This window comes from Muscardinus avellanarius (genome assembly GCF_963383645.1).
Source record: "Muscardinus avellanarius genome assembly, chromosome: Y".
NCBI classification, from domain to species: Eukaryota; Metazoa; Chordata; class Mammalia; order Rodentia; family Gliridae; genus Muscardinus; species Muscardinus avellanarius.
Window position 1 is genome coordinate 9,536,546 of NC_137809.1, and position 17,494 is coordinate 9,554,039.

Genomic DNA, 17,494 nt, shown 5'->3' on the forward strand with positions numbered 1-17,494 from the left:
CCTAAAAGTTCAGGAAATAAAAATAATATTTAATCAATGAGATGGCATCAAATTAAATATCTTGTGTACAGCAAAGGAAACAATCAAGAGACTAAAGAATGTTAGAAAATATTTGCAAGCTACTCTTTCAATAGAGCAATACTATCTTAAAAAATAAATATATATCTTATAAAAACTTAACACTAGAAATAAAAAAAAGGCAATTGAGCCAGCGTGGTGGCACACACTTGTAATCCCAGCATTTGGGAGGCTGAGACCAGAGGATCTGGCTTCACAGCCTCAGCTACTTAGGAAGGCACTTTTTAACTCAACTTTCTCAACTTTATTTTTATTTCAAAAAATAAAAAGACAGCTGGGTCTGGTGGGCACATGCTTGTAATCCTTGTGCTTGGGAGGCTGAAACAGGAGGATTGTGCAAATTTGAAGCCATCCTCAGCTACTTAGTGAGATCCTGTTCCCAAAAAAAGATTACTGGGAGTATTAGCCCCGAGGTAGAAAGCCTCTGGGTTCCACCCCCAGTACCACCAAAAAAAAAAAAAAAAAAAAAAAAAGGCTAAAAATATAGGGCTGAGGGTGTGTCTTGGATATACAGGCTTCGGGGTTTCATCCCCAGTACTGCAAAAAAGAAAAGAAAGAAAAAAAGGAAAGAAAAAAATAGGGTTGAGGGTGTTGCTCAGAGATAGAATGCCCCTGGGTTCATTCCCCAGTACCAAAAAAAAAAAAAAAAAAAGAAAAAGAAAAAAAGAAAGAAAGAAAGAAAGAAAGAAAGAAAGAAAGAAAGAAAGAATACAAGCAATAATAAATGTTAGTTATAATGTGGGGAAACAGGAATTCTTATGCACTGTTGTGGAATGTTAAATTAATAGAGCCATTTGGGGATTAGTTTGGAAATCCTTCAAAAATTAGGACTGGAAACCACCATATGACCTAGCTATACCACTTCTTAGTACTTTTCCTAAAGAACATATTGTAAGAGTACTGTAATAATACATGGATACTCATATTTATTGCAACATAATTCACAATAGCCAAGTTATGGAAGCAACTCAGGCATCTATCAACAGATAACTGGATGTAGAAAATATTGTATATACATACAATAGATTTTTTTTTTTTTGTGGTACTGGGGATGGAACCCAAGGGAATCCTACCTCCCAGTGACACCCAGGCCTATTTTTTATTCTTTATTTTGAAACAGGCTCTCACTGAGTTGCAATGGCTTCACTAAGTAACTGAGGCTGGCTTTGAACCTACACAATCCTCCTGACTCAGCCTCCCAAATAATGGGATTACAAATGTGCACCACCACGCATGCCTGGCTCATACAATAACATTTTACTCAGGCATAAAGGAGCACAAAACATTTCTCACTTGTAGGAAGTGATGGATCTAGAGAATATTATGCTAAGTAAAATTTAAATATTTTTTTTTATTGTAGCCAGGCATGGTGACACATAATTGTAATCTCAGAATTTGGGAGGCTGAGGCAGGAGGATCGCACAGGTTTGAACCCAGCCTTAGTTTCTTAGTGAGGCTCTCAGCAACCCTGTTTCCAAATAAGATATAAAATAGGTCTGGGAGTGTAGCACATAGGTTAGAAGGCCCTTGGGTTCCATCCCCAGTACCATTAAAAAAATATATTTTTATTGTGGTACTTTGGCATTCTACCTTTGAACTCTACCCCAAGTTGTATTTTAGTTTTACTTCAAAACAGGGTCTCCCTATATTGATGAGAGTTGCACTATTTGCTGAGGTGTCCTCAAATCTGTGATACTCTTGTCACAGCCTTTCAACTGGGATTATAAGCATGCTCTACCACACCCGGCTTGTCTGTCTGCCTATCTATCTATCTATCTATCTATCTATCTATCTATCTATCTATCTATCTATCTATCATCTATCTATCTATGGATAGAACCCAGGGGCATTCGACTTCCGAGCTACACCCCCAGCCCTATTTTTATTCTTTATTTTGATACGGGGTCTCAGAGTTGCAAAGGGCCTCACTAAATAGGTGAGGCTGGCTGCAAACCACAATCCTTCTGTCTCAGCCTCCTGAATGCTGAGATTACAAGCGTGTGCCATCACGCTCAGCCTAGTCTTTTTATTTTTTGAAACAGGGTCTCACTGAGTTGTGAAGGGCCTCACTAGGTAGCTGGCCATGAACTGAGATCCTTTACTCTCCGTCTTCCAAATGCTGGAATTACAAGTGTGCACCACCACACCTGGCCTGTCTATTTGTAACAAAATTTTCTGACATGATATGGTAATGGCACATTGTGATTCAGTATTTCCTAAGTAATATGTAGAATTGTATAGAATCCTACATTATATATATTTTCTTATTAATATTTTCTCTGAATATTGTATTTAACAGAATATTATTTGCCACTAATTGGATTGAATATCACTGGATTAATTGATAAAAAGAATTTGAATTGTCAGGGCCTCAAGAATGGAGTCAGAGTTTGAAGGGCCTGATGAAGAAAGTACAGGCAAAGTTTCATCTTTGGAAGAAGAAATGACTGTTGTCCGCAGGTCCCACATACAGTTTCCATTTAGCATTCTTTTTTCAACTGTTCTTTACTGTGGTGAAGGTGCTTGTGCTTTCTATATGGTTGAGATGTATCGAAGGAATAATGACACTTTCTGGATGTTGTTTACTGCCATTTTCCTTTTTTTGGGGGCAGTTTTGGACCAAATAATCCTCACAGTTTTCCTCAAAGATTTGAACAGAAAAAAAGCTATCTTAATGTTTTCATACATTTTGCTTTTAGGACCTATAGTGAGGTAAGTGAAATTGTATTTCTCATTTATTTGTTGTTTTAAAAGTAAATTGAATATACATTCTAGATTACCAAAGTTAAGCATATAATAATAATTGTTTCTCTAATAAAATATTTTTTTAGTTTTATTAATTTTCATACTTTTGAAATGTGATTGTCATTACTTGCAATGAAATATAAATAGGTATGAGACATTATTTTCTTATGTTTTTAAACACCATGCTTGGGTCTGTATTGTTTATATTGTTTTTCTCATTCAGCCAATTAGCTATCAGTAGTGAAAACTTTTTTATCATAATCACTTTTATATAAATTTCTTATGATAGCCGGGCATGGTGGCTCATGCGGTAATCCCAGCATTCAGGAGGCTGTGATCAGAGGACTGCGGTTTGCAGACAGTCTCAGCTACTTGCTGAGGCCCTCTGCAACTTAGTGAGATCCTGTTTCAAAATAAAGAATAAAATATAAGTCTTTTACCCCCACCATTTTTTCTTTTTTTGTGGTACTGGGGATGGAACCCAGGGGCATTCTACCCCTGAGCTACACCCCCAGCCTTATTTTTTAGTCTTTTCATTTTTGAAACAAGGTCTCACTGAATTGCAAAGGCCCTTGCTAAGTAGCTGGGGCTGCCCATTAACTGTGATCCTCAAGTCTCATCCTCCTGAATGCTGGGATTACAAGTGTGCACCACCACACCTGATTTACCCAACCCTTAAAAAAAATTTTTTTTAAAATTTGAAACAAGGTCTTGCGTAAGTCTTAACTTTTCTTTCTTTGTGAACTAGGGATTGAATCCCGGGGCATTATACCTCGGAGCTATACCCCCAGCCCTATTTTTTATTTTTTATTTTCTTTATTTTGAAACAGAGTCTCACAAAGTTGTGGAGGGCCTCACTAAATACTTGAGGCTGGCTGGAAACCTGTGATCCTTTTGTCTCAGCCTCCTGTCTCAGAGATTACAAGTGTGTACCATCACACCCGGCTTGATCTTGAACTTTTGAATCTTCCTTTTTAGTCTCCCAGTCCTGGCCTTACTGACATGCCACTGTACCCACCTTGTGATTATACTTCTTACTCATGATAGCTTTTTTATTTGTATTTTGTGATAATTTTATAAACATCCAATTAATTTAATTGCATTTTGGACATTTCTTAAAAACTATTTTGAAGCTGGGTGTGATGGTGCACACTTGTAATCCCAGCATTTGGGGGGCTGAGACTGGAAAATCATAGTTTTTAGATAGCCTTCACTACTTAGCAAGGCCATTCACAACTCAGTGAGACCAACTCAGTGAGACTGTTTTAAAAATAAAAAGACTGAAAAATAGGGTGGGGTGTTGCTTGGAGGTACAATGCCCTTGGGTTCCATCCCCGGTACTACAACCCTCCCCCCAAAACCAACCAACCAAACAAACAAAAACCATTAAAAGACTAAAAAATAGGGCTTGGGTGTAGCTCGGAGATAAAAATGCCTCTGGGTTCCATCCCCAGAACTGCAAAAACACCAAAACAAACAGACAAACAAAATCCAAAACTATTTTGCCGTCAAATCCTCCCACAGAGTACTTGTATTTGCCTGGATTCACTTAGTTTTGGGGTTTTTATATTATATTTGAAAACTGCAGTGTTAAGAGAATGCTAAAATGGGCATGGTAGCACACACATGTAATCCCAGTATTTGAGAGGCTAAGAAAGGATTACCATTTCATGCCCAGCCTCAGCAATTTAGTGAGGCCCTGTTTCAAAATAAAATAAAAATGAAATAGAGCTGGGGTGTAGCTGAAAGGTAGAATGCTCAGTGCATTCTACTGGTTCAATCCCCAGTGCAAAAAAAAAAAGAAAAAAAAATTTTAAAATGATAAATAACTTTCAAGAAGCAAATTGATTTATGTATTATAGTCGAATCTTTTTATAAAATCATGTTATGTACTATTTTTGACATTAAAACAAGAAATAACTAAGATGATGAGAAAGAGTATATTAGATTAATTAATGATTTTTAAAGCTTGGATATTATTTTATTCTAACAGGTGTTTGCAGGCCATTATAAGTTATTATATATTGTTGAAAAAGCTCAAAGAGAAGAAGAAAGATGCTCAAGTTAGCACCAGCAGGCGACAGATGATGATGAAAAGGGAGATTATTCACTCAATCTGTGATCTTTTCATGCAGTGCAAAGCTTTCAAGGCCATGTCAGTTATCCAGGCCTTTTTTGGTTCTGTTTTACAATTGACTTTTCAGTTATATATCACTGTCACCATAAAAGAATGGCTTTTGGGTAGAGGTAAGTTGGGATATTTGATTCAGAAAATCTTACAAAAGTAGATAGGGCATAATAATGTGATAGTAGAAATTGAGAGGTTAAAATGTTTATTTCTAGATGACTACACTGAATGTTAGTTTTATGTGAATATCCTTGGTAAAGAAAGTATAAATATGTGCTGCTAAATCTAAAAAAAAGACATGAAAATTTAATTTATTTATTATCTGACGGCTAAATTAAGCATAGTATTTTTTTTATTTTTTATTTTTTTTTGGATTAAGAAATTATTTTATTTTATTTTATTTTTTTATATTTAATTTTATTTATTTATTTATTTTTAAATTAATTTATTTTTTTAAAATTGGTGCATTGTAGTCATATATCAATCACATTGGAGTACAAGACTTGAGAGGATATACAAGCACACATCATCCAATTAGCCCTCCTCCAGCCCCCATCCCATCCCCTCCCCCTCCCTCCATCCCAGGCTTCTTTGGTGATTTACTTTGATACATTTGTTTATGTACCTCCTGCTTTTTAAAGAGGCTCCATCCTCCAGTATCACATACCCTCTGATTGGTCACATTAGTTGCTTCACTATAGGGCCCTTTCTATAGCTCAACCTCTTCCTGTTGCCCTTTTCCTCCTAGTTATTGCTGATTAAGAGAAGCGTCTGATTTATATTTTCTGCAATATTTCTCTGTGCATGCTGCGTTGCAAGTACCAATCCCACTCTTGATGGTCCCAGTAGTGGCCTGGCTACACAGTGGACTGATCCAGACCTCGCTGGCTCAAGCAGCGGCCTTGCCTCATGGGAGGCCCCAGTTCTGGTCTCGCTGGCCCCTGAACTGGTCTAACCCCTAAGCTGGCTTTGGTCCCGACCTTGTAGGCCGCAGGAGTGAACTTGCCTCACGCCAGGCTCCGATGCTGGCCATTGGCCCCTGCACCGGTCTAACTCCGTGGCAGGATTCCAATCCCGGCCTCGGAGCTCCCAGCACCGGCCTAGCCTCATGGCAGGCTCCAATGCCGGCCTCGCTGGCCCCAGCACCGGCCTAACCCCTCGGCAGGCTCTTATCCTGGCCTCAGAGGCCCCAGTACCGGCCTTGCCTCAAGGCAGGCTCCGATGCCGGCCTCGCTGGCCCCAGCACGGGCCTAACCCCTTGGCAGGCTCCGATCACGGATTTGGAGGCCCCAGTACCGGCCTTGCCTCAAGGCAGGCTCCGATGCCGGCCTCGCTGGCCCCAGCACCGGCCTAACCCCTCAGCAGGCTCCGATCCCGGCCTCGGAGGCCCCAACACTGTTAATGCCTCACGGCAGGCTCCGATGCCGGCCTCACTGGCCGCAGCACCGGCCTAACCCCTCGACAGGCTCTTATCCTGGCCTCAGAGGCCCCAGTACCGGCCTTGCCTCAAGGCAGGCTCCGATGCCTCCTCACTGGCCCCAGCACCGGCCTAACCACCCGGCAGGCTCCGATCCCGGCCTCGGAGGCCCCAGTACTGGTCATGCCTCAAGGCAGGCTCCGATGCCGGCCTCGATGGCCCCAGCACCGGCCTAACGCCTTGGCAGGCTCCGATCCCGGATTTGGAGGCCCCAGCACTGGTCATGCATCAAGGCAGGCTCCGATGCCGGACTCACTGGCCCCAGCACTGGCCTAACCCCCCGGCAGGCTCCGATCCCGGCCTCGGAGGCCCCAGCACTGGTCATGCCTCAAGGCAGGCTCCGATGCCGGCCTTGCTGGCCCCAGCACCGGCCTAACCCCTCGGCAGGCTCTTATCCTGGCCTCGGAGGCCCCAGTACCGGCCTTGCCTCACGGCAGGCTCCGATGCTGGCCTCGCTGGCCCCAGCACCGGCCTAACCCCTCGGCATGCTCCGATCCCGGCCTCGGAGGCCCCAGCACTGGTCATGCCTCATGGCAGGCTCTGCTGCTGGCCTCGTTGGCCCCAGCACCGGCCTAACCCCTCGGCAGGCTCTTATCCTGGCCTCGGAGGCCCCAGTACTGGCCTTGCCTCACGGCAGGCTCCGATGCCGGCCTCGCTGGCCCCAGCACTGGCCTAACCCCTCGGCAGGCTCTTATCCTGGCCTCGAGGCCCCAGTACCGGCCTTGCCTCAAGGCAGGCTCCGATGCCGGCCTCGCTGGCCCCAGCACTGGCCTAACCCCTCGGCAGGCTCTTATCCTGGCCTCGGAGGCCCCAGTACCGGCCTTGCCTCACGGCAGGCTCCGATTACGGCCTCACTGGCCCCAGCAGCGGCCTAACCACTCGGCAGGCTCCGATCCTGGCCTCAGAGGCCCCAGTACCAGCCTTGCCTCAAGGCAGGCTCCGATGCCGGCTTCGCTGGCCCCAGCACTGGCCTAACCCCTTGGCAGGCTCCGATCACGGATTTGGAGGCCCCAGCACTGGTCATGCATCAAGGCAGGCTCCAATGCCGGCCTCGCTGGCCCCAGCACCGGCCTAACCCCTCGGCAGGCTCCGATCCCGGCCTCGGAGGCCCCAGCACTGGTCATGCCTCAAGGCAGGCTCCAATGCCGGCCGCGCTGGCCCCAGCACCGGCCTAACCCCTCGGCAGGCTCTTATCCTGGCCTCGGAGGCCCCAGTACCAGCCTTGCCTCAAGGCAGGCTCCGATGCCGGCCTCGCTGGCCCCAGCACTGGCCTAACCCCTCAGAAGGCTCTTATCCTGGCCTCGAGGCCCCAGTACTGGCCTTGCCTCAAGGCAGGCTCCGATGCCGGCCTCGCTGGCCCAGCACCGGCCTAACCCCTCGGCAGGCTCTTATCCTGGCCTCGAGGCCCCAGTACCGGCCTTGCCTCAAGGCAGGCTCCGATGCCGGCTTCGCTGGCCCCAGCACCAGCCTAAGCCCTCGGCAGGCTCCGATCCCGGCCTCGGAGGCCCCAGCACTGGTCATGACTCAAGGCAGGCTCCGATGCCGGCCTCACTGGCCCCAGCACCGGCCTAACCCCTCGGCAGGCTCTTATCCTGGCCTCAGAGGCCCAAGTACCGGCCTTGCCTCATGGCAGGCTCTGATGCCAGCCTCGCTGGCCCCAGCACGGGCCTAACCCCTCAGCAGGCTCCAGTCCCGTCCTCCGGGGCCCCAACACTGGCCTTGCCTCACGGCAGGCTCCGATGCCGGCCTTGCTGACCCCAGCACCGGCCTAACCCCTCAGGAAGTTCCGGACCCTACCTCGGAGGCCCTAGCACAAGCCTTGCATCATGGCAGGCTCCAATGCCAGCCTCACTGGTCCCAGCATCGGTCTAACCCCTCTGCAGGTTCCAATCCCGGCCACGGAGGCCTCAGTAGTGGCCTTGCCTCACAGCAAGCTCCGATGTTGGCCACTGGCCCCGGCGCCCGCCTAACCCCTCAGCAGGTTCCGATCACTGTCTCTGTGGTTATTATTTCAAAGGTTCCAGTTGTAATGAATCGGATCTCTGCCTCCCCCGAATATTGGCCACTGGCATTGCCACTGCCTCCACCGTTTCAAATCCTTCCCAGGCTCTTTTTCCACTCTGAATGTTGTCCAGTGTTCCTAAGCATGCGTGATGGTAGCATTCGACATTTGGTGTAATTTCTCCAAAAAAATAAAGTTGGTAAGATCCGGTTTCTGCTTCTCCTGAATACAAGTCTCCACCACCATCGCGGAGAACTCTTTCAACACCGCGTTTCTCCTTGGTCTCCGCTAAACTCTCTCCTTATATGTGATGTCTGAGATTCTTAACAATATAGAGAAATAGCAGTCCTCTTTCACGGCGAATTTTTCCATAAGTTCCAGTGCATTTAGATAAGTTTTGTCTGCATCTCTAGTGTCCTGGCATCCATAAGGGCTTTCTTACCACCTCTCCGATATTTTTCTTTATCTTTTTCTGTTCTGGGCCCAGTTTCTCCAGGGGTCTGGTGTGCTACGCGCAGTTCGGCCCTGGGCCCAGAGTCCTGCGACCCGGGCCCCATCTGGCGTGCCCAGCCCGCGACCCCCGCCCAGAACCCAGCGTCTTACTGGGTTCGGTTTCTCCAGGGGTCTGGCGTGCTACGCGCAGTTCGGCAGGGGCCCAGAGTCCCACGACCCGGGCCCCATCTGGCATGCCCCACCCGCGACCCCCGCCCAGAACCCAGCGTCTTACTGGGCCTGGTTTCTCCAGGGGTCTAAGCATAGTATTTTAAATATCAGATGAAGGATTAAGTTTTCTCTTGAAATATATTTTTTCCCACAATCTGATTTTTCAAAATAGCATTACTTCCAGCCAGGAGGATTGTGGTTTATGGCCATTCTCAGCTACTTATTAAGGGCTTCTGCAACTCAGTGAGACCCTGTTTCCAAATAAAAAATAGGGCTGGGAGTGTAGTTCATAGGTAGAATGCCCCTGGGTTCAATCTCTAGTATGGCCAAAACAAAAACAAAAAACAAAAATCAGCATTACTCCTAACAATATAAATAGTATTTGTGAAAGGTAAGTGTATATAAGATCATAAAAATCTATAAAATTACCTAGAAACACCTCTTTCTTTCTTTCTTTCTTTCTTTCTTTCTTTCTTTCTTTCTTTCTTTTTTTCTTTCTTGTGGTACTGGGGATGGAACCCAGGGTCATTTGACCTTTGAGCTTCACCCCCAGTACTATTTTTTATTTTTTTATTTTGAAACAGTATCACTGAATTGCAGAGGGCTTCACTAAGTAGCCTGAGGCTGTCCACGAAACATGATCCTCTGGTCTTAACCTCCCAAATGCCGGGATTACAAGTGTGCACCATCACACCTAGCTCCATTTCTGAATCTTGATTAGTTATCCATTTATGCGTAGAAAAAACAAATGGAATGATTCACATGCAAAATAAATATCAATTTCTTTATGCATAATTATGCAGGACTATGTAAAATGTGTCCTGAGGGGAAATGTGTGCTTAATGTACACAGAATCTCTTTATACTATTGTTACAATTTTCTGTAAATCTATCATTGAAATAGAAAGTTAAAAAATGTCACCAGAAAGCCAGGTGTGGTGGAGCATATTTGGAAATCCAGTACTTGGGAGACTGAAAGAGGAGGCTGAGACAGGTTTGCAGCAATCCTCAGTTACTTAGTGAAGCACTCTCCAACTAAGTAAGAATTTGTTTCAAAATAAACAGTTAAATGGAGGGTTGGAGCCAGGCGGTGTGGTGGTGCACACTTGTAATCCCAGCATTTGGGAGGCTGAGACAGTAGTATTGAGGTTCGGAGACAGCCTCAGCTACTTAGTGAGGCCCTTTGCAACTCGGTAAGACCCTGTTGGAGGTAGAATGTCCTGGGTTCAATCCCCAGTGCCACCAAAAAAAAAAAAAAAAAAAAAAAATAGGGCTGCAGGTATAGCTCAGAGGTAGAATGCTCCTCTGTTTTACACACACACACACACACACACACACACACACACACACACGCCAGGTATGTATATATATAATGTATATATTACATATATTTAAACATATGCAAATGTATACACACATATGTGTGTGTGTGTGTGTGTGTATATATATATATATATATATATATATATATATATATATATATACATATATTTGTCTCCTAATAGTTTAGTGGACTATGCAAAGAGGAAGGATGAACAAGAGAATAAGTTAGCTAAATAGGCAGAGGTTGATTACCAACACAAATAAAACAAAATTGAATTTTTTTTTATTGGTGCACTGTAGTCTCACATCATAATGTGGGTTATGTTGACAATATATATTCACATAGTACTTAGTGATAAAAATCCTAGTATATTAGTAAAAATGTAGATTTTACATAATATATTATTCCAGAGATGTATTTAAAATGATACATAGGCCGGGCGTGGTGGCACACGCTTGTCATCCCCGCGCTTGGGAGGTGGAGACAGGAGGATCGTGCAGGTCTGAAGCCAGCCACGCTGGCTTAAGAGATCCTTTTCTAAATTAATTAAAAGTGTAAAATAGGTCTGAGAGTGTAACCCGGAGGTAGAAGGGTTCCATCCCTAGTACCACCAAAAAAAAAAAAAAAAAATACAGTTAAAAAAAAAATTTAAAACAGTTAAGAGTCTCGTGTGGTGGTGCACACTGTAACACTGAAATTGAGTTGGGGGTCGCAAAGGAGGCAAACACTAACCAAGTTATTAAAGACCTCTTTAATTAAAACTGGCATCTTCAAGACCGTGGGGGAAGGGACGGATGACTCAGAGTCACACGGCAGAGAAGTGAGGGTATTTATGTAGCTGGGGTCTTGGGGTGAAGCTAGCAGCAAATAGGAATGGTGGTCCTGCAATATCTGGAGTCTTCCGATGTACAATGTCTGGAGTTGGCTGCGAGATGTCTGGAGTTTCCCTGTGTTGTCAGGAGTCTCACAGTATCCTTGCTCTGGTTTCTGGGGTTTCACCTCCTGTCCTGGCTGTGGGTTCTCATGGAGGAAGGGAGTGACCTGACCTATCACACACCTGTAATCTCAGTATTTGGGAGGTTGAGACCGGAATTTTGCAGGTTTGTGGCTATCCTCAGCTACTTAGTGAGGCCCTCCACAATTTAGTGGTATCCTGTTTCCAAATAAAGAGAAAAAAATAGGACTGGGGATGTAGCTTAGATGTAAAAGGCCCCTGGATTCAATCCTCAGTACTAAAAAAATAAATTACAAATTTTTTTTTTTTGAGGAAAGTTGGTTCTGCATTTATCTGTATTATAACAGAATAGGGATAAGTACAGTTTTTTTTTTTTTTAATTTGTTTGGTACTGGGAATGGAACCCAGGGGCATTCTACCTCCAAGATACACCACCAGCCCTATTTTTTCTTATTTTGAAACATGGTCTCACTACTTGCAAAGGGCCTCACTAAGTAGCTGAGACTATCCTCAAACCATGATCTTCCTATCTCAGCCTCCCAAATGCTGGGATTACAAGCATGTGCCACCATGGCATAACTACAGTTTTTAAAACTGTAATAATATGGGCTATCTATGTAAAGTCATTTTTTAGTCTAAAATGTTTTGCCAATGAAATAAATGAGCATAGACAGCAAATTTTTAAAAATGTTTTATTTTTTTATTTGTTTATTTATTGAATGAGGGATTTAGCCCAGGGACATTCTACCTCTGAGCTACACCCCCAGCTCTTTTATTTTACACAGCCCTGTTTTGTTTTTATTTTGAAACAGGGTCTTATTTATTTATTTATTTATTTATTTATTTATTTATTTATTTATTTATTTGCGGTACTGGGAATGTAACTAGGGACATTCTACCTCTGAGCTACACACCCAGCCCTATCTTTTATTCTTTATTTATTTTTATTTTTATTTTTTGCGAGTCTGGCGGTGGAACCCAGGGGCATTCGACCTCCGAGATAAATCTCCTGCCCTATTTTTTATTCTTTATTTTGAAACCAGGTCTGAGTTGCAGAGGGCCTCACTAGCTAAGGCTGTTCGGGAAGCGCGATCCTCGGGTCTCAGTCTCCCGAATGCTGGGATTACAAGCGTGCACCACCACACCCGGCTTATTCTTTATTTTGAAAAAGGGTCTCACTGAGTTGCAAAGCACCTCACTAAGTAGCTGAGGCTATCCTCAAACTGGGATCCTCCTAACTCAGCCTCCCAAATGCTGGGATTACAAGTGTGCACCACCACGCCTGGCTTTGACACAGGTTCTTAATAAGTTGATGAAAGTCTCACTATTTGCTGAGGTTGTCCTCTAACGTGGGATCCTCCACCTCAGAATATTTATTTATTTATTTATTTATTTGTTTATTTGTTTATTTATTTATTTATTTATTTACTTTTGTGGTACTGGGGGTGGAACCCAGAGGCTTTCTACCTCTGGGCTATACTCCCAGACCAATTTTATATATTTTATTTGGAAACAGGGTCTCACTAAATTGCTGAGAGCCTCACTAAGTAGCTGAGCCTGGCTTTGAACCTGTGCGATCCTCCTGTCTCAGCCTCCCAAGCACGGGGATTACAAACGTGTGCCACCACGCCTGGCTTCCATCTCAGAATTTAAAGTACTGGGATTATAGGTTTTTTCATCTCACCTTGCTGGACAAGTAGTTTTTTTTTTTTGTTTTGTTTTTTTGTTTTTTTGTTGTTTTGGTACTGGGAATTGAACCAAGGGGCATTCTACCTCTGAGCTACACTCCCAGTCCTATATTTTACTCTTTATATTGAAACAGTTTCACTAAGTTGCTCAAGGCCTGACTAAGTAACTAATAATGACTGCCTACCTGTTTTCCTTCTATCTCTGCCTCCTGAGTACTGGGATTACATGTTTGTGCCAATTTGCCTGGCTAGACAGCAATTTAAAACTAGTTGGAAGGCTGACGTGATGGAGCACCCTGTAATCCCAGCATTTGGGAGGCTGAGACCAGGGGATCACAGTTTGTGGACAGCCTCAGCTACTTAGGCATTCTGTTACTTAGTGAGATCCTGTTTCAAAATAAAGAATAAAAATCAGGGCAGGGTGTATAGTTTAGAGGTCGAATGCCCCATGGTTTCATCCCCAGACCTGCAAAAAAAAAAAAACCTAGTTGGAATAATGTTTTTATGTATCTTGGAATTATTCAGTTATATATTCTTCAGTGATTAATTTAAAATAAGTATAAAGTATGGCATTTATATAAATTATTAAATAGTTTTGTTTTGAAATGGAATGATCTCTAGTGGTATCTGTTGTTAGTAAATATTTTACTAATTATTAACATTTAAAATAAATACATATAAGTTTACCATAAACTCCAAATGTAGTCTGTGCATTTCTGTTGTTGTTGTTGATGTTGGTACCGGATATAATATCCAGGGGCTTTCTACCTTCAGGCTACATTTCCAGACCTATTTTATATTTTATTTGGAATGTGGTCTCACTAAGTTGCTGAGACATTTACTATGTAGCTGAAGCTGGCCTCCAACCTGCACAATCCTGTTTCAGTCTCCCAAGTATTGGGATTACAAAGTGTGTGCCACCGTGCCTGGGTTGTGCAGTTTTTTTTTTTTTAATGTTATTCTTTCTTGTGCTATTTTACATTAGTAAAAGAGTCATTGTACAATACACTATAGATGGTCTGTCTTTCATGCTTGTCCTTTAACTTCTTTTCTTGACAAGGGTCTTAATTATTTGCTTCCTTATAAGTAAACTGGCAAGATAAAATAATTTATTGACTTTTAAAAATTATATAATTTTAAAATATTTTAATTGTTTATAGTATTGTCAAGTTCATGGAAGTACTTGATGTACACAATATTTTTATACATTTATATAAGCATATTACATATAAATAATATATCTAGATTAGTGTTATAATTTGTAACTTTTTTTTTTGCATGTGTATGGGGTCCTGGGGATTGAACATGGGCATTTTACCTCTGACCTATACCCACCTATATTTTATTCTGTATTTTGAAACAGGGCCTCACAAGTTGCTGAGGCTGTCTCTGAACTTGTGATCTTTTTGCCTCAAACTCCTAGATATTAGGATTATAGGCATGCGCCCCCATACCTGGTTTGTAAACTTTTTTATTTCTCCTATTTTTTCTCTGCTATTGTGGAATTTCACTTTGTTGTTTTAACTCTCACTTTCTATAATTGAACTTTTAGGTTATTTATTTATTTATTTATTTATTTATTTATTTATTTATTTATTTATAGTACTGAGGATTGAGCTCAGGGGTATTCTACCACTGAGCTACACTCTCAGCCCTACTTTGTATTTGTTTTTCAAACAGCATTCAAATTGGTTGATGAAAATCTTACTGTAAACCGGGCCTGGTGGCGCACGCTTGTAATCCCCACGTTTAGGAGGTTGAGACAGGAGGATCGCGCAGGTTCGAAGCCAGCCTCAGCTACTTAGTGAGGCTCTCAGCAACTTAGTGAGACCCTGCTTCCAAATAAAATATAAAATTGGTCTGGGAGTATAGCCCGGAGGTAGAAAGCCTCTGGGTTCCACCCCCAGTACCACCAAAAAAAAAAAAAAAGAAAAAAAAAGAAAAAAAAAGAAAATCTTACTGTAACAGTGTGAGATGTAGCCGCAGGTTCTTAGCTACTTTAGAAAAGAATAGCCAGAACTCTTCTGCTATAAGCAAAAGCAATTTTATTTTATTATTATAAAGGCTGAAAGAGGGGGCATTCTACTCTGAGCTATACTCCAGTGCTATTTTTTATTCTTTATTTTTATTTAATTCCTTTTGGTGGTACTAGAGGTGGAACCCAGGGGCATTCTACCTCCTGGCTATACTCCCACCCCTGTTTAAGTTTTTATTTGGAATTAGGGTCTCAATATTGCTGGATAGCCTTTCTAAGTTGCTGAAGCTGACTTAGAAATTGCTATCTTCCTCACATTCCATTCTTGTAATACTACTTTACCTAAACTTCTGCTTGTTTTATTTTTTTTTGGGGGGGGGTAAGGAACAGTTCTTTTTTGTGTGTGTGGTACTGGGGGTAGAACTCAGAGGCTTTTCTACCTCCAGGCTATACTCCCAGACCTATTTTCTATTTTATTTGGAAACAGGGTCTCACTAAGTTGCTGAGAGCCTCACTAAGCAGCTGAGGCTGACTTCGAACCTGCGCGATCCTCCTGTCTCAGCCTCCCAAGTGCTGGGGTTACAAGTGTGCTCCAAGTGTAATTCAGATGATGTTTATTTTAAAATTTAAATGTTTCTGTGTCCATTCAAAGAATACAGGATAAGATTTGAATTTGTCTCTTCAGTTTCATCTCTGCCATTCTTTTCATTCAGGCAATATTTGTATATGTGTGTGTTTATACATATTTATCTATTTATTGTTTATTTTCTCAGGTGGAATATATGTTTTTTTTTGTTTTTCATTTTTTTGTTTTTGTTTGTTTTTGGTGGTACTGGAGTTCCTGGAAACTCTTTTTCCTCTGGGCTACTTTATTTGGAAACAGGGTCTCTTAAGCCAGCAAGGCTGGCTTCGAACCTGCATAATCCTCCTGACTCCGCCTCCCAAGCACAGGGATTAGAAATTTGTGCCACCACACCCAGTGGAATATATGTTTTTATGAACTTATTTACTATATCCCTGATTACTTGAGTAAGGGCATGATTTTCTATTCAGCAAAAACAGGCAGGTTGAACAGAGTATACCTTAAGATGACAAATTCAAAATAGAGTAGTAGTGTCATTTATCAAAAATGTTTTCTTTAGCTTGGTATGGTGGCGCAGGCTTTTAATTCCTGCGCTTGGGAGGCAAAGATAGGAGGATCTTGAAGGTTTGAAGCCAGCTGTGCTGGCTTAGGAGACCCTGTTTCCAAATAAAAAGTATAAAATAGGTCTGGGAGTGTAGCCCGGAGGTAGGTGGGTTTCCAGGAACCCCAGTACCACCAAAAAAAAAAAAAAAAAGTTTTCTAATATTAATTTCTGTGTTTATTTTTAATAGCGTTGCTGATGACAGTTTCCTTAATATCAGTTACCTATGGCGCCATTCTCTGCAATATTCTGACCATCCAGGTGAAGTACAATACTAATATTAAACTCAAGGCTGTAGATTTCATCTGTATCTTGGTATGGCGTAGCCTGGAGATTACCTCGCGTATAGTGACTGTAGCATTTTTTGCCGCAACTCTGAAGCTAAAGAGCATGCCTATTTTTTTTATCGTGTTTGTCATATTATTTTTGGTACCATGGCTGGAATTTTGGAGAAGTGAAGCCCATCTTCCTGGCCACACTAAAAGTAATTCCAATTCAGTGGGTACAATATTGATATTTCTTTTCATCACCATAGTGAATACTGTCATCAATTTAACCTGCTGGTCAGCAGTGAAACTGCAATTGTCAAAAGAGGAAATAATTGATAGAAGACCAAAGTGGGTTCATAGAATCCTACACTATAGTTTTCGTTTTATAGAAAATGTGATAATGATTTTGGTGTTTAGTTTTTTTGGTGGGAAAACTTTGTTGAATTGCTGTGACTCATTAATTGCTACTCAGCTCATTATTACCTATGTATTATCCATTGGATTTATGCTCATCTTCTATCAGTACTTGCATCCAGGTTGGTCAGACAAAGCATTACCAGAACATACTGAAAATCAGCCTGAAGCAATGTAATATTACATAAACGCCTAGAGAAGAGTCAATTAAAAAATTAAAGTAGCAACTGAAAAGTTATTATCACTCCTTGAGTAGAACTTGGTATTTTCATTCAAGAAAGTATGTGCTATTCATTAAAAATAAAAATAAAACAAAAACAGGATTTCCACAGAATAATGATCAGAGATTCTGAATGTGACCTTAACTTTCATCTGCAGCAAAAGTTTGGAAGCAGTTGCTAATAAAATTGGTTTTTCTCTTGTGAATGTATAGTTCTTTGAACTCTATCTCAACTTAAGGAATTAACTTCTATTTTTCTAACTTTAAGGATTAGTGTTTTTTTGGGGGGGGGGTACTGGGGATGGAACCCAGGAGCATTGTACCTTCCAAGTGACACCACTAGTCCTATTTCTTTATTCTTTATTTTGAAGCA

At 42.3% G+C, this 17,494-nt stretch overlaps 1 protein-coding gene across 1 annotated transcript; it reads left to right on the plus strand.

The window, feature by feature from the left end:
* Nucleotides 1-2,455: 2,455 nt before the first annotated feature.
* On the plus strand, nucleotides 2,456-17,079 carry XKR3 (XK related 3; the record flags this gene model as incomplete). Its single annotated transcript, XM_080719662.1, has 4 exons — nucleotides 2,456-2,597; nucleotides 2,778-2,790; nucleotides 4,817-5,070; nucleotides 16,409-17,079. The coding sequence occupies 4 exons, from the start codon at nucleotides 2,456-2,458 to the stop codon at nucleotides 17,077-17,079; spliced, it is 1,080 nt and encodes a 359-aa protein (XP_080575788.1).
* Between the last annotated feature and the right edge of the window lie 415 nt (nucleotides 17,080-17,494).